The following is a 23,606-nucleotide window of genomic DNA, read 5'->3' on the forward strand; positions in this document are numbered from 1 at the left end:
TCACGTGATTGAATGGGAACGGCAGATAACTACGCACAGCATACCAAGACGACAGTGACACAGCAAACAACAAATCCTACGACAAGCGCTATATTTGGCTTGCCGTATATATACCCAGCGAAAGCGACGCACTATTTTGCACGGTGATGCCTTTTTTTGCGCAAATACTGTGGGCTGCCAAATTATCGCAGAAGTACCCTACTGGTCGCGTTCGAATCTGGGATTAATTGAGAACAGAATTGCTAGTTGAAACTTGCGTCAGGCACAGGTCAGGAGTCGAACTGTCAACCAACAGATACATGGGCGTGTAAGGGAGCCGGTCTGCCCTGCCACACAGGGTCCTTTCCGCTGGCTTATTCGGACCCAGAAGTACCCAAGGCGCTTTTGCTGGTATAATGCTATCACGTTCTCACACGGAAATGTTCGAATGACATTAAAGGGAGACTGAAGCACTTTTTGTGAAAATCGGGCTGGCAGCGGCATCCTATAGTTTTTCATGCTGTATACTGGAATATCGCATCCAAATAAGGCAAAAACAAGCGCGAATTGCCTTTTTTAGCCAAAATATGCGGCCTGTGCCGCGGAGCACGCCGCGCGGCGCGCCGCCGCCCGTGATTGGTCAAGAGAGGTCGTGACGTCACTTTGAGGACTGGAGAAGCTGCCGATGCGGATCCGGCGCTGCGTTGAGGGCAGATCGCAGCTTTCCGTGTCGTTGTAAAAGCGAATACGGCGACTATTTTTTTTTTACTGACCACCGAACAAAAGGATACTACAGTTTGCTCATTCCATGTATCGCCTGAAACCAAAAAAGACGCAAGCACAAGCCTAGCACAAGCATACGCCAGCGTCAAAGACGCGATATAGACCATGCGTAAAAGGTGCCAGCACAACATCGGCTCGTATTCTCGGAAAGGAAGGGGTGCGAACAACACGCAAGTCAATTACCACCACCGGACGCCTCCTGGCTCGCCCAGAAGAGCGTCATCCTAAAGAAAAGGCCCAAAGCACTGTGTAAATCCTGCTCTCAGTACCCGGCGTTGCAGGTTGGGGCAAGAAAGTATTTCAAGTGAACGATGAAGGAGCACAAAGTTGGTGTCAAAATTAGCGAAGCGCAGTGGCCAAGCACTGCGAGGCATGTGACCACAAGATAGTGACGCAATCATGGTGCGCTGGAAACCAAGCCAAATACGGGCACAAATACGCTTCACTCCTGGCGCGTTCAGCAGATGCCAGAAAATATTAATCGCTGCCTCGGAAACGTTCGCCCTTCCTAGATTTGCAGTTTAGGTTCAGTGAAGTAGTTGCCAACTATATGTGTGTTTAAAAGCCAAGCTAGCTGCAACTCGCCCGCTGCCACAACTTGATGAAGAAACCGAGTAAGGTTGCGGTGTTCTTGTGCAAAAACTCGGTTAGCATTCATTTCTCTCATAAATTTACATCCGAAATCAACGTCGAACGCTTTAATATTAATTGCTTAGCTAGGATTAAACGAGATGCCGCATATGAAGAGCTTCGATGCTTGCTTGCTTTGCTTTATTGTGCTTTGCTCTGCTTGCTTGCTTGCTTGGACACGTCGAACCGAGTATAAAATCACTAACCGAGCCTTGCTGAGCACGTCTCAGGTGGTCTGGCCGCACCTAAGCTGAAGAGAGCGACACATGCTTAAGCCTCTATAAGGTTTCTTCAGGGGCTAAGTGAGCATGTTTCTACTTTTAAAAGAGGCGCTTCTTCGGAATGGTGACACGCCTCTTATGCGCGAGGAAATCGATGGAACTCTGTCATGGTTCAGCCGCGCCTTTTCGACAGAAATCTCCAGAGATCACACTATAGGACAAGCTCTGCCTGTAGCCGCTCTTACGAAAGTGTTTCGAGCAGGGTAAGCTTCCTTTAGTCGGCTTGAATTCTTCGTCACAGCAGCGAGCGGTTGCGCTGCGAGCTTGTGGTCTTGCGGAAAACAGTGGAAGACGACACAGTCGCGGCCGTAGTTGTTCGTGGACACGAACGCAGAGTAGTACCTGTTGAATCCGATTGTCAAGGTCGGCTTACACGTTTTGTACGTCGCAACGCACGCAGTACGAGGAACAACGCACGCAGCACGAGAAACAACGCGCGCTGAAAGCGCGCTCGGGTGCGCCGAAGCATCTCCGGCTCCTCAAGATGACGTCACGCTGGCCGACATGGACGAGATTTCCCTCTCCGTTGTTCCCCTCTCCTGCGCTCGCGCGGGGCGCGGGAAATTTAAACATCGCGTTTTTAATTGGTGATTGCGCCACTGTTTTAGCCATAATCGAAAAAATAATTTCACAGACGTGATCAGCAATGACACTACTTCAAAACCCTAGAAGGTTAGCTGATTCGAGAACCGCCTCAGTATCCCTTTAAATGGAATGACATTCGAGATTAGGAATGACATTCGGACTCGACGGACTGCCGCGGTGCTGCACGACAATTCGAAACGCATTCGAAAGCCTCAGCTCGTTTTCAGTGTACAGCGACGACGACGACGACGGCGGTCACACTAGTCCGACAACGACAGTATATACCACGCTGAACAACAGCATGTAATTATAGTGAAATATCTAGTTTACTATAGGGGGGTTTCACTGAAGCTGCGCTCCCAGGCGGCGCTAGCGTCGTGCAGGCTAGCGCGCCATTTTTGAGGTCGTTGTTGATCGCACGTCCGTAACGCCCGCGTGCCTTCTGAAGTTCGCCGTGGGGAAAAGGCACTGTCCAAAGCGATCAGCAAGGTTACTGCACGGTGTTAAATGTGTCCGCGTGAATCGTCGCTCGTGGAGCTGTCTGTGCTGCGGAAGTTTAGTGCTTAGCGCCGCGTTGTCCAGAGCGGCTGTAGTGCGACAGCGATGGTGAACTGTGTTGTGTTCGGGTGTAGTAATCACTCAAAAAAAAGGCCCGGGGAGCAGAACGCTGCTCAGCACGGTTTTTTTTGCATTCCCAAAGTAGTTTATAACCAGTGCAAAAAGACTGAAGAGCTTACAGCAAGGCGGAGAGCGGAATGGCTTCGGCGCATCAATCGCAAAGGCTTGGACCCCGCGGCAACTCACTACAGAGTATGCGGCAAACACTTTATTTCAGGTGAGTACTTCCAACGCTTTCAAAACAGAAAATGGATAATTTTATGCGGTAACGTCAGGCATTGAGCAGCGCCGTCACTCTTGCTTTGAAAACATTGGCACAACGGGAAAACGCGCGACCTTGTACAACCACGGCCGCTTGGATCGGACGTACGAGTCGAATGCGCGCCGCGCGTCCGATCCAGGCAGCCGTGTTTTGTGCAACACTTGCGATGGCGTTAACACTCAACACACAGTGTGACAGGTGCACGGGCTACGCATTAAAGCCGTCTTTAAGCGGAAGCGAAGTTGTGGTCACAAAATTATCGGTTACTTTTTGCAGGACGCCCTGCTTACATGATGGCAGAAGCAGACCCAGACTGGGCACCATCTCTGCATCTAGGGCACGGAAGAGAAGCGAACAGCGACGTTTTGGCGTCCCGGTAAGTATGCTTGCTTGTTTTTTTTTTTTGTTAATGCGATGTTGGTTGCCTCAGGGCATACAACGGTATGTAATGATAGATGAGGATGCCGAAATAAATGAGTAAAGGTTCGCTGATTTAATGAAATCGAGCAGTGAACGATGATGAGGTCCTTGTGTCTAAGCAGTGTATGAAAAAATATAGTCGGGCGAAAGACCCGCTTGTTGCTTACAGTCTGAAGTTTCAGGCATATTTTACCTGATTTTTTATGCCACCCTAGACTTGAACGAAAAAGAACTTTCTTCACAGGTACAAAAGAAAGTTGAAGCGGTCACAGAAAATGCAAGACACATTCAAAAAGCCACGGGTGAGAGTGTCCGACACTGATGATCCTGATGCACCACCGACTCGAGATGCATCTCCTGCTGAAGAAGAGGCTCAGGATGAAGCTCCTACTTCCAAAGGGGAAGAGACATGTAGCGAGGTAGAAGCTTCTACAGAAGAGTGCTGTACTGTTGGTATGTATTCAGAGGTGCTGTTGAAGACTAGGATACAGCAAACCATGCTTGCATGTGCTTGAGAAACTTGATGTGATCTCATGACTGCACATCTTGCATAGGTCTAGCTTGCTAATGCAACTGTAAGCAGGTACTTTTCCTCCAAATTTCAGAGGCTAGAATGAACTGTGGTTCCATGTGCTTGGAAGAACTTGATATGATGGCATACAGCTGCACGTCTTTCATGGGTTCAGCTTGCTAATACAACTGCAAAAAGCTGTTTTGGCTAAAAAGTTCAGTAAAAATCTGAGCATCTTCTGTTTAGCTCCACTTGCACGCACTCCTTACAATCGTTTTCCCTGCAAGTCATCTTTAGCACATTAAACCAAATAAACATGCACACTTCATGGTGAATTTGCATAAAAGTGATAATGTTCATGCTATAAAATATCATGGCTAGTGTGCCACAAAATTTTGCATGAAGAATGATAAGCCATGTTTTTCTTCTGTGCATCTTTTCAGAGAAGGCAGATTTTGCACAAACCACAGATTTAACAATGGCTCAAATTGAGTTACTTGAAGATGAGAACAGACATCTCCTTTCTGAGCTTGGGGAGGTGAACAGAAACCTAGATGCACATATGCTCACAGAGCAGTGCTTCAAAGAAAGCCAAGAAATGGTGCAGTTCTATACAGGGCTGCCAAACTTTGCCCTGCTGATTGCACTTTTTCGCTTGCTGGAATCAGGCGTGTCACACACGACCCGAAACTCATTGACCAAGTTCCAGGAAATGATTGTATTCCTTGTTCGCCTCCGTCTGAATACGCCTCTCCAAGATTTGGCCTACAGGTACCCGCTGTACTGCATTTGTTTTTCTTTTTGACACATAATTGTTGCTAAAACCAAATTGCACATTTGTTTTTCTTTTTGATACCTCATTGTTGCTAAAACAAGTCTTGAAATTTGCAGGTTCCACGTGTCAAAGGCAACTGTATCGAGGGCTGTGAACAAGTGGCTTGATGTGGCTTCTGTGCGGCTGTTACGTGCTGTTAGATGGCCAGAACGTCATGTGTTGCACATGACAATGCCAATGGCCTTCCGGAGATCCTTCGGCACCCAAGTAGCCGTGATAATTGACTGTTTTGAGCTGTTTATAGAGCGACCAACGTCAATGCTGCCACGAGCGCACACATGGTCAACCTATAAACACCACAACACAGTCAAGTACCTTATTGGCATCGCACCCCAGGGTGTAATCACATTTATTTCACGTGGCTGGTGTGGACGGACCAGTGACAAAGTAATCGCTGAAAAGTGCGGTGTGTTGAACAATCTCTTGCCAGGTGACGCAGTTTTAGCAGATAGGGGCTTCACCATCTCAGAGTCTGTGGGCTTACATTGTGCTAAGCTCGTCATCCCAGCATTCACAAAGGGCAAGCCACAACTGTCGGCTCATGAAATAGAAAAGACACGTAAGCTGGCCAACGTGAGGATACATGTAGAGCGGGTAATTGGTCTGGTGCGCAACAGGTACCGCATTTTGAAATACACGCTACCAACTGAAGTGTTGGCAGCAGAGCATGATGGCCCTACTGTGCTCGACAAGATAGTTTTTGTGTGTGCAGCCCTCACCAACTTGGGGAGCTCTGTAGTACCATTTGGTTGAAATGTTTCTAAAGGCCTTTGTTTTAGTGTACATAATGCTTGCATCTTATGCTGAATAAAGTTTGAGATCTTTTGTGTTTGAAATGACGACTTTATTTGTGCTCAACACGGCCAAGCCAAATGGGCGAGTTGGGGACATATTCCAAAACTACCTTCTGCTACCGAGCTTGTGATGCCAACCGCAAGTTTGCTTCCAAAAGGCAGTTCGTGCATAATCGATAAATTAAGAAATTCATCATCAGCTGGAGCGGATGAAATTACTGCAAAGTTTCTTAAGAACACCAAAGACATTTGTTCTAAATTTTTGTGCTTGTCATTTTCTCAGTAAGTCGCCAATTTTTTCTCCCATCCGAACATTTTGAAAGGGTCATTCAGGCGAGATGCAGCCTGCTATATTCCTTCATGATCTTCATTCTAATCTCGATCCTAACATACAAACTGATGCAATCTTCTTAGACTTCGCTAAAGCATACGATAAAGTTCCTCATAAGTGCCTACTCATACAGATTCCCGATCTAACTTGCACCCAGACATTATTTCATGGATAAACGAACTGCTCACACATCGCTCACAGTCCGTTATCATTAATAACTGCCTCTAACCGTATACCAATCACATCAGGCGTTCCAGTCAGTTACTTACAAAGTTGGTTGCTCACAAATCATTAATCCGGTCGAAACTTGAGCACGCACCCGCCATTTGGAACCCACAGCAAGCATACCTCATTGAATCTTTAGAAGCCATACAAAACAGAGCTGTTCATTTCATTCATCGCTCATACTCATGAGCTCTCAGCGTCTCATCTCTCAACGAGCAGTCCCAATTACCAAACCTTTCCATCCGTCTCCACGTTTCTAGCCTGTGCCTGTTTCACATATTTTATTACTCTCATCTCAATCAGGAACCATACATCTGTGCACCTCTATCACGCACGACTACATTTTTGAAGTCATTTTTCCTCCACGCAGCAAGTCACTGGAACGACCTTCCCCACAAAATTGCAGCCATCACCTGCCCATCCACCTTCCTAGTCGAAGTCACATCGCACTTGTCATCATGAAAATATGTTTATGCACTTATGTTAACCCCATCCGTTATGTAATACTCTCAGATGGGGTTCTGTAAGGAAATGAAAATGAAATGAAATTTCACACTTTTGCGAGAACCTTGCAACATGCCGGACAGTACCATTTGCCTTTCGGTGCCCTCTTTATGCCGACACACTTGAAGTGGAACCACTTATACTGACATGTTCCATTGTCGCACATTATCATATCACCCGACTCGGCCTTGCGGCAGTGGCAGTACAATTCGTCAGGCGTATCAGATCCTTCCGTTTCAGCTACTTCGCTGCAGCTGGCTTTGCCACTCCAGTGGTGAAAACAAAGCTCAGGGAGCAAAACAAGCTCAAAGTAGTGTTTGCAGCGCTCTGCCATCCTCATGCAAAATTGTACATCATTATAAATCCTCACTGTTACAAAGTCTTTTGTTGTCCACAATACAAAATCGCAGTACTTTCTTTTGGAAACAAACATTTGCAATTGTATCTGATAGTAGTAAGCATGGTCAGTGTGAAGCTTGATGTTCTCTCCATCTAAAAAGATGCAAGCTGTCTTGGATGCTGCTAGTGCCCTCACAGTGCTATCGCGGCCATTGTATGGACACTTAATCTCAAGCACGCCCTCACCACAGCAAGCGCAGCTGACTAGACCATCGGGGGTCGCTGCTAGAAATGGTTGGTCTGCAGATATTAGAAGCCCTGATGCTGCACACCTGAAGTCTACATGAACGTTAGTGGAGACTGCAATGTATGCGTCTCTGGCTTTAGATTCATGCTCTTTACCCCATGCTGTCTGAGGCGACCAAAACTGCACATCTTCAGGATGGCAAATCTTATTCAGCAATGAGAGTGAAGGACTAGTCAATGAAGTGCGGCACACTGCTTTAGCATTTGAGGCTGTAATGCGCCCAGTCCGGAAAGTGAACCACTTGGAGGATTTTGCCTGGGCCCTTGTCTCCTCCTCCACCAAGGCAGCAACCTACAGCCAAGAAAAGTTTGTTCAATTAGTGTCTACCCACACATAAAGGCACGAGAAGTATAGAAAAGTTCATTTCTGGTTTTGTGCAGCACACAGCAATTCAAAAACAGTACCACAATATGGTGAATGTACCTTCGGTTCAATTGCCAGGTTCTTCATCATCTTTTGGCAGTGGTCCAATATTGCTGCCCAACTTTGAGGAGTGTCATCTTTGTACAGGTTTGTAAGCATCACCATTGGGAACTTAGCTGCAACCGGCACAAAATCAGTAGCATAATTTTCTTGTAGAGAAAGAAGAGCGGACCTGCTGCCACTTTCATAACATGCAGCTAAAAATGTGCTCCACTCTTCTTCTGTCGTTTCCTCAGTAGGTTTTCTCTGGCGCTTCTCTAAGCGGCTTGTGCCTCCTCCATCAAGCTGACGCTGCTTGACTTGTGCAGAAGCAAAATCAACTTCTGCAGCACGCTTTCCTTCTAGGAACCGAACTTTAGGAGGCAGCCATGCATTTTCCCTGTCTGTACAGACTGTTGATTCTCTTCTCCTTACTGCAGCCTCAATGAAAAAAAGAACTGCTCCAATGTGTGAGCAAGCTTCCCCTAGGCCTGCTTTGCAAGTGCAGTGCGCTGCCAGTACTTCGCCGTCTTCTTTCACTAGAAGCCATGGTTCCAGCATCTTTTCATTAAATGATTGGGAATGGCGCACCTGAAAAACAACAAACAGTGATCACTGACTGACCATCTGTGGCCGACCTTGCAGCCGCAAAAAACAAAAAAAAAAACGCGTTTGCAGCAATGAAGGCATGGTAACATGATTCTCGAAAATTGTACGCCACATCATGTAAAATTTCTGATTGCATAGCACACTGCACACCAGCATAAGTATCAGTTTTGCGCGTACAACGAGAGCTGTGCAAGTCGCAGCATAAACACACTGAGGTGTGGGGCGCTCAACAGACTGGTCAGGGAAAGGAAAGCAGACACCACAAGCGTTTGTGGGGTGTTTTGTGGTCCTCGTCTGTAGCGCTACCAACATTCCTGCACGTACTACAACCAGTTCACTCAATTTTTCGTTCACGCAACATGACGAAGCGGCACATGAAATAACAGCCCAGTTACAAAATGCGCCCGACTGCAGCAACGCATTTTGTAGCTGCAGTAGGCTAGCTGGACAAGCTTTACCGACGCTGGTCGAGCACGATAACAATAAAGCACTAGTGCTGCTGTATTTCAGCAGCTGTAAAACGGTCGAAAAAGAGCTGTCACTTGCTAGCAGCAGGAATGGTAGACTGAACGAGAACGCTTTGCCGTTCCGATCAGTGCTGCGTGTACTGTGCTACTAATGCACACGACGCGGAATCGAGCTTCGGTGAAGCAGTACTGACACTTGAACAAAGTGTAAAGTGGGGCTGGTTGGTGCATAATCTTTCGGCAAAAAACTGCGCTTGCACGAAACGATGGCGGGTGGGAACGGCGCTTCCCCACCAGCGTCGTCCATCCCCGTGTGTCCCGTGTAGAGCAGTTTTTCGCTGCAGCACTAATGCGCAGCGATTCCGCTGGACCAAGCTGTAGCCCGTCGCTTACGAGTAGATCAGAATGGCAATATTTAAGATAGCTACGTGAGCAGTCTCGCTGCAGGTCACTCACCTTTCCAACAACGACGCGTCGGCCGTCGGCAAGCACTCTCACGCACGGCTCTTGAACCCAGCCGCTCGTGAGGAAATTGTGGGCTTCCATAGATTTATACGCTTTGAATTCATCTCTCGTCACAAAACTTGTTCCGTGCACAAGATAGTCCTTTATGTCCGTGAATTCTACACGCGGTAGCAGTCCCACGTCCTGCACCACGTCGGAGTCTCCGTAGTCGTACGGATCGACGTTTCCGCACAGCCGAACCTTTTCAAGGTATCGGTTCTTCTCTGCTCCGCGCAGATCACGGGCGTAAACACTGAGTCGCATTGTTGCACACACGTTATTTACGGCGAGACGTGCAAAACAGTAGCAGCATCGCGGGTCACAGTCACAACCTATTGCGGTGTCTGTAACAACACGGCAGCAACGACCACGGTCATGGCGGACGGCCCGCTAGCCACTAGCGCTCCTAGCGGATGACGTCACGTGAAACCCCCCTATAATATGATTCTAGAGGGACACGTTTTTCAGGCCAACGACACCGACGAATCCGGTCGGCGGACGGTCAGCCTTGTCGGCGGCTGAGCGAGAGCACGGTGATGAGGCGGCGGTGTGTATATGCTCGCGCTTCTAAATGAGCGAAACGAACGGCTATATTTCACGTGTGCATACTTGAACACTCACCAGCGATAAGCGCTTGCCAAATCAGTTTCAATCGACGACGGCTCTGTTCCCTTCCGCGACGACTAGGCCCAGCGAGTTCGCAGGGTTGGATCTGTGATTTCGGTGGTTGTGAAGAGCGAATCACAAGCTTTAGCGAATGCAAATGGTCACCAGGTGTAGTTTTGGCAACAGTGACCTGAAATCAACTATTGCTTACATCGCAGGGCACGCGTACGATGAACGGGAATCGCCGGTGTGACCCAGACTGCCGAGCCGTGCTTTACGGCCAGCAGCAGTCGTCGCCGTCGCTAGCTTGTGGATAACAAGTTAGGCCGTTTCAGTTAAAGCGAACAGTCGCCAGACATACTTCTGGATAAAGTAGTTTAAAAAAAGTACTGGTCACGTCGGAGAAAGCCGGGACAAGAAGCGAGAAGCGCCAGTCCTGCGCGATGCCAACAACCCGGCTTTCTCAGGCGTGCGATCGCATCATCGCTTCCCACACATTGTCGCACTGCGTAAACAATCACGAGTACAACCAGTAAAAAAGAAAACAGATTGTTTAATAGAACCAAAGCGCAGATTGCGTTTTATGTTATGTAAACAAGCGATGTAAACAACAGTATGAGTGCAGTCATCCTCATCGGCGCACTCCCGGGGAAATTTCATGCTGACGCGGTTAATATTCATTGGCGTAATATTATCTTCAAGCACTCCCTTAGACAGAACACGTGTAGCATCGTTAGATGGCATTCGGCTGGAAGGCATTCGAAGCGCCCGTGTAATCACCTTCCTGCTAGAAGTTACCATAAACGAAAGGATGACAAGAAAGGGAAAGTTTTCACTCTTCGCTGAAACGTCATTTCGAGCCCTAGATTGTTCCACGGTAGCTTGAAGTGTAATGCAAATATGTTTACGCGGACAACCCATTTGTTAGAATTTAAATATACTTCAGACGGATTAATGGCGTATTTACGAAAGTACACTTTAAATAGATGGCCAGCACCAAAATGCGATGTCCCGAAACTCGATTTTGAGCATTAGATTGTTCAACGACAGCTTGTAGTGCGCTGCAAACATGCTAATGCGGACTGCCAATTTGCTAGAATTTCAGTGTTCTTTGGACGAATTAATTGCGTATTTACGGAAGTACACTTCAAATACATTGACGACACGCAAATGCCATTTCCCGAAACGCGATTTCGAGCACTCGACTGTTCATGGCAGCTAGAAGTGTGCAAAGACGTTTAAAAGGACTGCCCGTTTGTTAGGATTTAAATATATTTCGGATGAATTAATTTCATATTTACGAAAGTTCACTTTTAATACATTGACAAGATGCTAAAACTACATACATATACGTTTACAAGGGCTGCCCGTTTTCTAGAATTGAAGTATACTTTCGATGAATTAATTTCATATTTCCGAAAATACACTTTTAATACACTGACAAGATGTTAAAATTGCATGCATATTTTTTCATGTATTTGAAAAGTGCTCGAAGTATGCTTTAAGTGAGGTATTTTTGGCACATTTTAAAAATATATTTCGAATACCAAGCATGAAATTTCAGAAACGTATTTCCTACATATTTTTAGTGCATTCATGAATACAAAATATGTTTAAAATACATTTTAAATAGCCCTCCGTATATTCTAAACGTATTAGTTTTTGCTAAGGGAGTAGACATTTCAAAATTACTTTTCAATTCCAAGCGCCTGATGGTAAATTGAACACCCGCAGGAATTCAATGCGCATAATGTTGCTCGGCACAGATTCTCAGTTTTCTGCAAAGTTTACGGCGATATGTTCTTCTTGCAATTGATCGGCTTTTGCCAATCGCCCGGAGTGAAAATTGAGCATGCGATTCCGCAGAACATGAAAAGAGAGAGTTAAAACATGCTCCCCAGATCTGCACACGCCTAGGATTTTCTCATTGCGTTTTAGAACAAAACTGCCCTGTAAAGAAATTCTAGATTTTTCCTCTTTAAAGAAAGTTGCCTTGAGCTGTGATCAAACGAATGTACGTAGAGTTTCGGCTCTGATTGTATGTGCGCGTATTCTAAGATCGTGTATGATGTGGTTAGTCTAATGCATAGCGAAACGCTAGCCTTAAGAAAGGGACTACTTGAACATGCAGCTGAACATCGAGCAACCTCGCCTGAAAAAAACTCACGCTTAACAGTAAAATAACCTCATTACGTGCTTCTTTTGAAACACGCATATATTCTCCTTCAAACCTTTCGTGCATTAAAATATAAGGACAGTCTCGATGCGGCAAACCGTCAGAGCCCCCATTTCGTGTTCTACCTCGGTTTTTCTGAAACTGATACCGGTTTCCTGGCGCCCGCATAATAGCACCGCTGAAGCAGTATTCAGTCGCTTCGAATACGCTGCGTCTTGAATGAACGCTGGCCAGAAAGAAGCCTTCCCTCCGTGTTGTCAGCGACAACAGCGCGAACCAGCAAGTGCTGAAGCTAGTCGCTGGCCTATCGAGGCAGATCGGGCTGTTTTCAGGATAGTGGTCGCAGCTGCTCGCGTTACTGTGGCAGAAGGAGCCGAAAAGGAGAGCCTAAGGGGGGCCATTAGCGCCGCATTCACGCAGCACTGAAGTCCATGGCCACGGCAGTTTGGCTTCGAGGCGGGCCTAACCTCGCGTCCTTTGTTCACCCATCGCACTGCGTGGACCAAGCCGTGTCTTCAACTTGGCCCCCGCTCGCAGGCTGCAGCACTGATCGGAAAAGGCGATAGACAAAGAAATGGGAGGTGATGGCGGATTGACTCGCATGTAATCAGCACGCCCCAGGAAGTTGAGGCTACACCGATAATTCGGAGACATGGAAGTTCTCAAATATGAGGCGCACCCATTACGCAACTGGTCAAAGTATCCTCCACTGCCTTGCAAGCAGAACTGAAATGCAGGCTACTGTATTCGGATACAACTCAGGAACGAAGAGGGAGATGTACTTCAAAGGAGGCCTTCCAGACGGTGGTGTTTACCGATTTTCATGACGCATAAAATTGAATTTAATATATGTACCATTAAGAGAACTAGTAAAAATTATTAATGCGCACCTCTTTAATATTCTACTGCTTATTATAGTGCACTGCTGAGTAACTGAGAGCACTAATTAAAGAGCATGATAGAGGCCCTAGGGTGATAATCAACTACATTTTCACTCTCACTGCAGATCCACACCCTGAGAAAGGAGAAACCAGAAGAATGCGAAGGCGTTGTAATGCATTTGATAAACATTTTCATGTTATAAACGGTAGCTTCACAACGTCCCGGAGAAAAAAAAACATTTAAGTGTCGCACCAGGACTCACATCTATGAAGAGTGCTCAGCTATGAAGGAGAATTGGGGGACTTAAGAAAAGCCTTAAAATAAACTACGGATAATGCACCTATATATGGAAAGGAGAATGGTATGGTTAACAATACAAGACCCCTATTTTAAAACTATGAAACAAAAAAATAACGACAAATTAATCCATCGGAACTGTGATCCCATATTACTCTTGTAAACATTACAAGACATAACATAACTAAACATAAATACCCCCGAAAGCAGAAGGTTTCACAGCCGTCGCCGTAGCTCAGAGGTAGAGCACCGGACGCGTAATTCGGAGGTCGTGGGTTCGGATCCCACCGGCGGCATGTGGTTGTTTTTTCTTTTGCTTTTCTAATCAATTAGCTTTAAGCGATGACATATTCAGTAATATTCTAAATTGATCAACAGCACAAAATAAATAAATTAATTAAAAAAAATCCCCTGTGCCCTTTGGTTTCTGTGGCTGTTGGCTTCTGTCATATTTACAACGAGCCCCTCATTCCCCTTCCTTGTTTGCTTAATTGCTTAGCGAGGGCCTCGATTCTGGCAGCATTGATGCCATAGGAAGCATAAGAGGGTTCTCACACAGATCCACCCTCTCCGTTCGATGACGTTCTACGTCACACCTGCGGTAACTCAGGACGTTCTACGTCCGCCGCTTATGAACGTCGGTGGCGCTGATGAACACTCTCAAGGTTAGGCTACTGCTAAACATAAATACCCCCGAAAGCAGAAGGTTTGACAGCCGTCGCCGTAGCTCAGAGGTAGAGCACCGGACGCGTAATTCGGAGGTCATGGGTTCGGATCCCACCGGCGGCATGTGGTTGTTTTTTCTTCTGCTTTTCTAATCAATTAGCTTTAAGCGATGACATATTCAGTAATATTCTAAATTGATCAACACCACAAAATAAATAAATTAATTTAAAAAAAATCCCCTGTGCCCTTTGGTTTCTGTGGCTGTTGGCTTCTGTCATATTTACAACGAGCCCCTCATTCCCCTTCCTTGTTTGCTTAATTGCTTAGCGAGGGCCTCGATTCTGGCAGCATTGATGCCATAGGAAGTATAAGAGGGTTCTCACACAGCTTCCACCCTCTCCGTTCGATGACGTTCTACGTCACACCTGCGGTAACTCAGGACTTTCTACGTCCGCCGCTTATGAACGTGGGTGGCGCTGATGAACACTCTCAAGGTTAGGCTACTGCTAAACATAAATACCCCCGAAAGCAGAAGGTTTGACAGCCGTCGCCGTAGCTCAGAGGTAGAGCACCGGACGCGTAATTCGGAGGTCGTGAGTTCGGATCCCACCGGCGGCATGTGGTTGTTTTTTCTTCTGCTTTTCTAATCAATTAGCTTTAAGCGATGACATATTCAGTAATATTCTAAATTGATCAACACCACAAAATAAATAAATTAATTAAAAAAAATCCCCTGTGCCCTTTGGTTTCTGTGGCTGTTGGCTTCTGTCATATTTACAACGAGCCCCTCATTCCCCTTCCTTCTTTGCTTAATTGCTTAGCGAGGGCCTCGATTCTGGCAGCATTGATGCCATAGGAAGCATAAGAGGGTTCTCACACAGCTTCCACCCTCTCCGTTCGATGACGTTCTACGTCACACCTGCGGTAACTCAGGACTTTCTACGTCCGCCGCTTATGAACGTGGGTGGCGCTGATGAACACTCTCAAGGTTAGGCTACTGCTAAACATAAATACCCCCGAAAGCAGAAGGTTTGACAGCCGTCGCCGTAGCTCAGAGGTAGAGCACCGGACGCGTAATTCGGAGGTCGTGGGTTCGGATCCCACCGGCGGCATGTGGTTGTTTTTTCTTCTGCTTTTCTAATCAATTAGCTTTAAGCGATGACATATTCAGTAATATTCTAAATTGATCAACAGCACAAAATAAATAAATTAATTAAAAAAAATCCCCTGTGCCCTTTGGTTTCTGTGGCTGTTGGCTTCTGTCTTGTAAACATTATATTTCAATCTTCCGGCGTAGTTACAGCCGCCGAAAAGCTAAATACTGTTAAGAAATCCCCGCCAATTACGATAAGTTAGTGATACTCTTACTCGCCTAAGGTGAGCCATTAAATGCTGCGTCACCTTTACTGAGGAATATTTTTCAGTTTCTTCATAAGTGTGGATCCCGCTTCGGGAAAGACTTAAAGGCCACCAATGTTTACGCGAGGAAGTCTAAGGTGCTCCAACAAAACTTGCCTGAATGCTGAACAAAGGAAGCGGCTGTTTGGAAGCTAGCAGTAATGCTTTAGCGCGCAAGTTTTCTTTGTTATTTTTCTCTTGGGAGTGCCGGCATGCGAAGCTGACTGCATAATAAGCGCGCACGCGCACATGCTTCGGAGCACCACAAACGCATAACACGGGGCGCCAAAGCTGCCTAGGTGCGTTGTACCGAACGGGAAATTCAAGGAAGAAAAGAAGATGAGACGAACAGATGTGAAACTGCGGATATAGTTTTACACGCACGCACGCACACACACCAGCACCAACTCGCATACACACCCACGTTCAAAATCCCTGCAAACTCTGAGTTTTAGCGTGGGCTGCATGGGCAAAGTTTGATCCCAGTGGAAGAGGCAAGCGCCGTTTACAATGCAACGTCTGGCCTCACATATATCCTTCGCGCTTCGGTTGCCCACGCAGCTTCTTGAGCTGGCTTGTGTCGGCATAGTCAGCGCTTGCTTTGAGCCTCCCTGCTCCTTTTTTTTATCTTGTTTAGGTTTTTAGTTTCGCCTAAGCCTTGTTTGTCTCATGGCTTCTTTCTCTGCTCAAGCGCCCGCATCTAGGTCACGCGCAATCGCGCCTACAAATTGTGAAGCCGTAAATTTTTACGGAAAATATCATAACTCTGCAAGAATGGGGCCGGTCGGCGTGGATTGGTTTCTTGGTAAGGAGCATGCTCCCAAACTTCTACGCGAACATAAATGCTAGAATTCTCCAGGGGAATCTAGAAGGAAAGGGCGTAGCAACAAATAGATTGTGTAAAATACGTGTAAAGAAGGAACGCCGCAGGAGGAAAGAAGAAATACCGCTAAAGCTAGAAGACACGAAAGCGACGAAAGCAGCAGTTGCCGACTAGAACAAGACACACATGAAAGAGGAAACAACGCCACCATTTAAGGCCATGCACGCGTTATGTCCTTTCTTGAACAACATGCATATCCCTCCAGTGCACATTCGGCAGCGTTAAAAGCACTTTTCTGCTTTCTTTTGAATGTTAACCTAGGCGGCGATGCATGGAGCAAGGGCAAGAAGGCAAGGACGCAAGTGAGGACGTTCCTAATGGTTCAAGGCGAAAAGCAGGGCGAACTCAAGAAGTAGGTGGCTAGCGGGGAGAACCCATCTCAAAACGCAACAGTAATGAAAGACTGGCAGCTCGGGAGAAACGGAACAGAGGGTGATCATGATGGCTGGCAATGACACCGCAGGCCAACAGAGTATCCGTCTCGACATCCTGCTGATCACTCACGCCAAGACCGATAGGCATCGCTTCTCCACTTCTTTCTAAAGCATGTCTCTTTTTTTGGCTCCAATGGCACTCTTGTTTGTTTTTGTTGTTGAGGCTGCAGCTTATCTTCATCATTCAGTACCCTCCACGAAGCTAGACTTTTCAAGGATTGTTTTCGAATGTGGCCGTCCGACTCCATCGTAGTTTTCTCTAATCTCGTGCATTAAAGCAGGGCAGCATGGTCTTAGACTATAGAAATGGTCTGCCATGCTTGGGAAGATTCTCCCGACTCTTGTTTTCTTTTTATTGATTCAATCCATTCACGAGTCTTTTGCGTGGATCTCGTTATTGCGCTGGAGCACGGATCGAGTGAGTGGCCTCTACAGCATACCAATCGGGTAACTTGCATTGGCTGTCTTTCACGGTAAATAATTAGACTTCCAGCTCTCTAGAAAACTTGGCAAGACAGCCAGTTGTGTTCGTCGAAGTATGATCTCTTGATCTCATAAAACTTAAACACCATTAAATAATCCTTTCCTGCTAATGCGCCCATCAAAGGATGGGGAAATCAGGGGCCCGTTATGATATGCATATAAATAAGGGCAAGCGCATTAGCTTCTTTCATACACTCAATTAAAGGAGAGATGTTTTCGTTTCGCCGTGAGCTCCACGGTTAGCTTCGGGGCCTGAACCGGCGGAGTCGTGTATAATGCGCACTCTTAATCGATTTCCGCTAATGTTCCCGCCAGTAATTACTTGAATGAAACTTTGCAAAAAAAAAATTGCACAATTGTAACCGTGTCCGGATAATGAATTTGATAAAATATGTGTAAAGAGATATCACTTGTAATTGTACAGTTCTGTGTGGAACAGCGCTCCACACACATTTACCTGGAACAATATTTCGCATATACTGTTCTGTGGAACATCATCCCATGCAGGCTGCTTGAACAGGTTTAGCCTCGACTTAGCAGAGGGCACGAAGGGTACAATTTACAAATTTACAAGGCGACTTTTCGAGAGAATTTGTCAAGTCCTGCGGCCTAGTTCAGCTTCGAATGCTGCTCGCTACGATGCAGCCATTAAATGACGAAAGCTGCCCAATCGGATATAAAGAAAATATTCCAACACCTTTATATCGAAATCTCTCAATAGCTCTAACACAGATATTTTTTCATCACATCGTAACCAAGGTGCCAAGCAGAAAGTGCGTAGAGTCTTCCGATCCCCCTAGAGCACCAACCAGCCCTCCGGTGAGTGCCATTGCACACGTTCAGCAGTGTGTCATCGATAAAAATAACAATTGTACTACAAAATCGAAAAAGAGTAAGAAGGGAGAGCAACAAAGCTCGATGCACTTATGCGCATTAGCAATATTTCGAATCATACCTAATTTGCCAGGCCAGCAAGGATAGCTGGTACGGTTGGCAGTCTCTTTGATGGCAGAAAAATCATCATCATCATCATCATCAGCTGCAGCAGCAGCCTGACTACACCCTGTCCCATGTCGCACCAATTAACCTTGTCCTGCGTCACTTGAATAGCACTTGAAACAAAGTTCCTCAATCTTCACTGGGAATTAGCAGCGACTCACGCCAAAGGCCGCGACGGCTCAGACAGAATCTCACCGCCACAAAGAACTGCCATTGTGCGTATTTACTTGTCGCTTATTTGCTTGTCTCGACATTCCATGACGACTCACGCAAGATCGGTATTACATCTATCAAATGGCCTATCTGACAGACGCTCACATACCTAGACTTAAAATGCCGCTTTCACGGGGTCTTTTTAGCAACCAACGATAACCGCAACACAATAGGCGTTTTTTTCACGTAGGTTATGCCAATAAACGGAAACAAAGTAAAAAGACGGCTGTCATCATGAATATCTTAATCATCTTAAAGCATCTCACAGGCTTACAGAGCATTGTGTATGTTGTACGTTGCATCTTACACACAGACGGCAATAATGAACGTTTTAGTCCCTGCAGTCAGCTTGCATGTTTCTACTAGGAAGATAGGGATGGTCGTATTTTGAGACTCTTTCGTCTGGCGGAACTTCCGTAGCACGCCGCACGCCTCCTCATTTCCATAACAATGCAGGTAATTAGCCATGCAAGGCCGAGACAATCGGCGGCAAACTTCTCCGGACAAGAGGGAGATGTCCGGTCTCGCGAATCTTCTTAATGCACATCGCAGTGTCTGATGCTAGTACCTATCATTTGGCTACTCTTTCGAGTAGCCAAATGGCGGCAATGTCATAAGAACAGCTGCATCCCACTGCAGCGGTGGCCTATACAGGCCTATACGACCAGCGCTGTGTCGTCCGTTTTCTTGTATTTTGTGCTCGTCTACGTTCGCGCTGTTTATTCAAGAGACTATACAGTTGAACCATCACCTCATATCCGGCAGGAGCTTCGACAACTAATGCCGCCAGGTACACTCCGGTGATGCGATGGATACAAGTTTTCCCCCGTCCTGGTTCCCGACATATCTGAGGCGAAATGCTTTGGTAATCAGTCTTGGGCCCCACTTTGAGTCGACGAAAGACACCTTGTACCTGTGCTCCTCCAGAGAAGAGTATCGCACTGATCGTCAATCTTGTATGCGTGATCGATCTTCATCTTCAGAGCAACTACATGCACTGCACGCTGGACAAAGAGATCTTCCGGATCTGTACATTAAACTAGACCTGTGCCGACTGCGGCCGCTTCATTGACGCGAACTACCTGATCTTAGCCGTCCATCGGACTTATTCTGCCCCCTGTTACGCTTGACTTCTTTTGGAATCAAGTCCCTTACCCTTAACAACCATCTTGCCTTCGCATTACACGCCTTGCCCATGCTTATTTCTTGCTGTTGATTTCGATTAGGATGTCATTCATTCGCTTTTGTTCCCTGACTATCTCTGCTCACTTCCTTTCTCTTAACGTTATACCTATCATTTTGCTTTCCATATCTCGCTGCGTTGTCCTAAACTTAAACTGACTCCTTTTCTTTGGCCTCCGCGTTTGTGCCGTATAGGTGACTATCGGCAAGATACAGCTCTAACATACTTTTTTTTTTTAAGGAATTATGGTAAACTGCCTTTCATGATATGAGAGTACCTGCCAAATGCGGCTCTTGGTTACGTGGGCTGAGGTGGAAGTTCGGAGGTTAATATTATAGAACAAGGGTGTCTCACAGGAGTTCACCAAAGGGAATTGTCCAAGAATACGAGCGGCTGTATGTTCTTAGTGCAAGCATGTATGCTATAATTCAGAGGCAACAATGTCCACCACGGTCTGCTGTTTAATTAGAAATCTGACGACGACCAACGTTCTCAAGCTTTTATTCGCCTTGTCGCATACGTTCCAGCGAAAACAGCATTCGTTAACTGCTTATTGCTTTAACGCGAGAACGGTGAGAAGTTTGTGTCGCAGAAGAGCAGGCGTTGACTTAGGCATCGTTGACAGTAGTCGAAAACTACACAAAATTTCTCCAGAAAAGCAGCTTAGGTGGGCCTCCCTGATGGCCCCCCTAGGTGGCAGGTGGGCCACTTTGGTCACATTACCATGTGGCGTCATCCACAAGCTGCGACCCGGATTGTTAGAAAGCTTACCACCTCGGCAGATGGAAGTTAAGTTAATGACTGGTCGCGAGAGGTTCCTTGGGAAGAGGAACCTGTGTTGCACAAGTCTCACCGGTGGCAGCACCTTCCATCGCAGGGCAGTGGCGCATCGCTTAACCGCTGCACCACGGCGCCAGGAGTGGTACGAGGACTGCCAGGGATCTATGAACTGAAATTAGAGTGACCAATTCTGCATAGATGAGCCTTAACCCATTTACACTTGTACTAGCCATACTCGCACAGCGCGAAAGACAGACACAAGGAAAGGCGGGACAACACGGCGCTGACTAACAACTGAATTTTTATTCAGAAAGGACTGCTTTTATAGACCAGAAATAGCACAAACAAAAAGTGTACACTCATGGAAAAAGAGCCAAACCCAGATATCTGCTCGACATTAGAACTTGCCCCAACCACCTCAAGGAACACAACCAGGTGTCGTTTGTTAGAAGCACACTCAAAAATTCATTCTCGTGTCGGGAACTCCGTCTGCAAGAATGCAATCTCATTTTTGTGAAGGTTAATCGAAGGTTTTGCCACGCACTTGTCCCCTTCTTCTCGAATATAGAGGCTTCAACCACTTCGCGTGATAATTGATTTTGGTTGCCGTATAATAAGCGCGTGCCTTTAAGGTCTGGAAGGCAACCACTACAACCCTGACATAGTGTTTACACAACTCCGTCATACCCTTAAGGCTGAGCTTAAGTGTCCCGTGCATTTTTTTTTTTGCTCCTGAAAGCTTAATTTTGAACACCCCGAGTATCAGAAATAAATTTTTGTGCTCTGCTATTGTATCATACCTGTCTTGACGGTCCTCTCATAAGTTTAAAAGTAGCGGCCTGGGAAGTGCCAGACATTGTTTTATGTTTATATTTGTGCGTTCTGCGGGAGGGGGGGGGGGGCGGGAGTTGGGGGAGGTTGAGATCATAATACCTTCCTGTGTAACAGATCTGTTCGGCATAGCTTGTTATGACAGTTCCGGCCGGATAATGCCAGAATGGAGAACACTTTCACTCCGGTAACGCTCTTCATTGATCTAGCAATTAGTTGTAGAGCATGAAGCAATAATACAAGAAGCCAGTACAATAACAGGCGTTCACTTGGCCAGTTTGATGGGGAAATGGGATGCTGGCTGAGATTTCTAGAAGGCACTACGCAGGTAGCTGCTGCCAGCTTTTTAAGTTTTTTTTTATTTTTGAACAAATGGTGGGCGGCGCGCTTAGAAGCAATAAAGTAAGAGACTAGGGCTAAAGAAAAAATGAGAGCTTGCGGGAGGGCAAGAAGTTGCCGCGTGTTCCGTTTCACCACAATCGCTTCAGAACCCGAAATCCTCGGTCGCATTACCGGCTTCCCCGCTCCATGGGCCATTTTTTGGACATTAAGATGCCATCAACGTTTTTAGAAGCTGACTTTGTCGACAAACGACAAACATAGAACGACAAACATAGTGTCATCGTATTCAATAAGTGCTGCTAATGCTTAAATATGAAAGGATACTCGATCTACACGTTCAAACTTCAGGTTTACCTTGTCAGATAAACTGAACGCCTACTACATGAAGGGCTACAATAAATTAAATCAGCGGTATTAAGAATATCAAACTGCATGAAGGGGCTGCATCTGGTGCCCAGAGGTCTGTACACTTTTCCCCCTGCTTCGACATCATAGGCAGCAAACTTGAAACATAGAGGTTAGCTCGCACGCCCGTGCATATACATTCTAAACAGAAAGGAGTGAAAAGAGAGTAATTCGTCCTTTAGAGCACGCCCTTTTATGAAAGGGAGTCCCTAGAGGACAGCTTACTCCCATTTTAGTCCCATATAGGCGTAATAATGTTTACAGTTTATGGTCACTTCTTGAGACCCATAGTCCTGTAAGAACAACCTGGAGGTGTTCTCTAGGAGCGCCAAACAAAAGGCAACACGAAAGTGCAGCTGAAGGGGACAAAGTGTGGGCGTCAGATCAGGGAACAACAACCAACTACGTCAAATGATACGCAAACAGGGTAAACTTAGACGAAGTACAGAAGCTCAAAAATGCTAGCGAAGCCAGTTAAGTCTTGTAAGGTGCAGGCCGCGCTCCTTCGAAGTGAAAATCAACTGCGCTAGTATTCGGTCTCCCTCAACTGAGATGTGGTCCTGCTGTCCACGTTTCAGTTGTCTTGTGGCGAGGGCAACACACTCAGCGTTCCATCGGCGCCATGGGAAACTTCGATCTGACATATCACGACTGGCACTGGCGCGAGTGTGGTTCTCCTTCTGCAGCATTACAGAACCCACTTCCTGGTGCAATTGCTAGACCATCACAGCGGTGATTCGACGTATTCGCCTGCAGCCCACTAGCGTCTCAATTGAGAGCAGGAAAGCTCCGTTCATGGGCACAAACCACACACGCATGTCTCGGGCGTAAGATGAGGCTCAATGCAGCGTTCAGTATGTTAAGCTAAGAGGCAGTTTAGCTGCTGGGATAAAAACAGCCCTGCGACGAGGGAAAAACAAAGAAGAAGACAACAGAACCGGCGCTGATTGTGAACTGAAAGTTTATCAGAAACAACACGCAATATATACTCCATCGGCATCCAAGGGCTCATGGCAACACCAAAAGCCATAGTGATACTGTGTTCCAATGCGCTCTTGGTTGTCGATGGAGTATATATTGCGTGTTGTTTCTGATAAACTTTCAGTTGATAATCAGCGCCGGTCCTGTTGTCTTCTTCTTTCTTTGTCCCTCGTCGCAGCGCTGTTTATTTCTCAGTAGTATGTACCAAGTACCTCAACTCTCGTTTTATTGCAGATTAGCTGCAAAATACCATGACACAACCCTGTGTTTTGTTTTTTCTCTGTAATATTGACGATGAAAAATTTATTGTGCCATGTCAAAAACGCAAAGGACCGCTAAATCATCATCATCATCAGCCCGACTACACCCACTGCAGGGCAAAGGCCTGTTTCATGCCTTCAATAATTAACCCTTTTCTTTGCCAGTTACGGCCACCGTATCCCCGCCAAGGTCTTAATCTCACCCGCCCACCTAACTTTCTGCCACCGCCTGCTACGTTTGCCTTCTCTTGGAATCCACTCCGTTACCCTTAAAGGCCATAGGTTATCTTGCCTTCGCATTAATGCCTTGCCTAAGCCCATTTCTTCCTCTTCATTTCGACTAAAATGTCATTGACCCGCGTATGTTCTCTCACCCACTCCGCCCGCTTCCGATCTCTTAA

The 23,606-nt window shown here is 46.4% G+C and overlaps 2 protein-coding genes across 3 annotated transcripts; one reads left to right on the forward strand and one right to left on the reverse strand.

The window, feature by feature from the left end:
* The first annotated feature begins 3,423 nt into the window (after positions 1-3,423).
* LOC149359671 (uncharacterized) lies at positions 3,424-6,174 on the forward strand. 2 transcript variants are annotated; one of them, XM_089571806.1, is made up of 2 exons: positions 3,424-4,011; positions 4,961-5,093. In XM_089571806.1, the coding sequence occupies exons 1-2, from the start codon at positions 3,834-3,836 to the stop codon at positions 4,996-4,998; spliced, it is 216 nt and encodes a 71-aa protein (XP_089427932.1). In that variant the 5' UTR covers positions 3,424-3,833; the 3' UTR covers positions 4,999-5,093. The 2 variants fall into 2 exon arrangements, with proteins under 2 accessions (XP_089427932.1, XP_089427933.1); XM_089571807.1 differs by lacking the exon at positions 3,424-4,011 and adding an exon at positions 4,464-4,840 and having other exon boundaries at positions 4,961-6,174.
* A 98-nt stretch (positions 6,175-6,272) lies between these two features.
* On the reverse strand, positions 6,273-9,428 carry LOC149359672 (uncharacterized). Its single transcript, XM_089571805.1, has 3 exons — positions 9,339-9,428; positions 7,828-8,397; positions 6,273-7,695 (listed from the first exon to the last, which is right to left on the reverse strand). The coding sequence occupies exons 1-3, from the start codon at positions 9,426-9,428 to the stop codon at positions 6,805-6,807; spliced, it is 1,551 nt and encodes a 516-aa protein (XP_089427931.1). The 3' UTR covers positions 6,273-6,804.
* Positions 9,429-23,606: the final 14,178 nt, after the last annotated feature.

Source organism: Amblyomma mixtum, chromosome 2, assembly GCF_055824585.1.
Source record: "Amblyomma mixtum isolate Tamu chromosome 2, ASM5582458v1, whole genome shotgun sequence".
NCBI classification, from domain to species: Eukaryota; Metazoa; Arthropoda; class Arachnida; order Ixodida; family Ixodidae; genus Amblyomma; species Amblyomma mixtum.

What these genes read in the sequence shown, in the direction of transcription:
- LOC149359671 (XM_089571807.1), top strand. Translation starts at nt 4,476, where the DNA reads ATGATAAGCCATGTTTTTCTTCTGTGCATCTTTTCAGAGAAGGCAGAT. An exon ending in CTCCAAGATTTGGCCTACAG is followed by an intron (nt 4,841 to 4,960) that starts GTACCCGCTGTA and finishes TGAAATTTGCAG; the next exon opens with GTTCCACGTGTCAAAGGCAA.
- LOC149359672 (XM_089571805.1), bottom strand. Translation starts at nt 9,428, where the DNA reads ATGGAAGCCCACAATTTCCTCACGAGCGGCTGGGTTCAAGAGCCGTGC. An exon ending in GACGCGTCGTTGTTGGAAAG is followed by an intron (nt 8,398 to 9,338) that starts GTGAGTGACCTG and finishes GTTGTTTTTCAG; the next exon opens with GTGCGCCATTCCCAATCATT. An exon ending in ACCTGGCAATTGAACCGAAG is followed by an intron (nt 7,696 to 7,827) that starts GTACATTCACCA and finishes TCTTGGCTGTAG; the next exon opens with GTTGCTGCCTTGGTGGAGGA.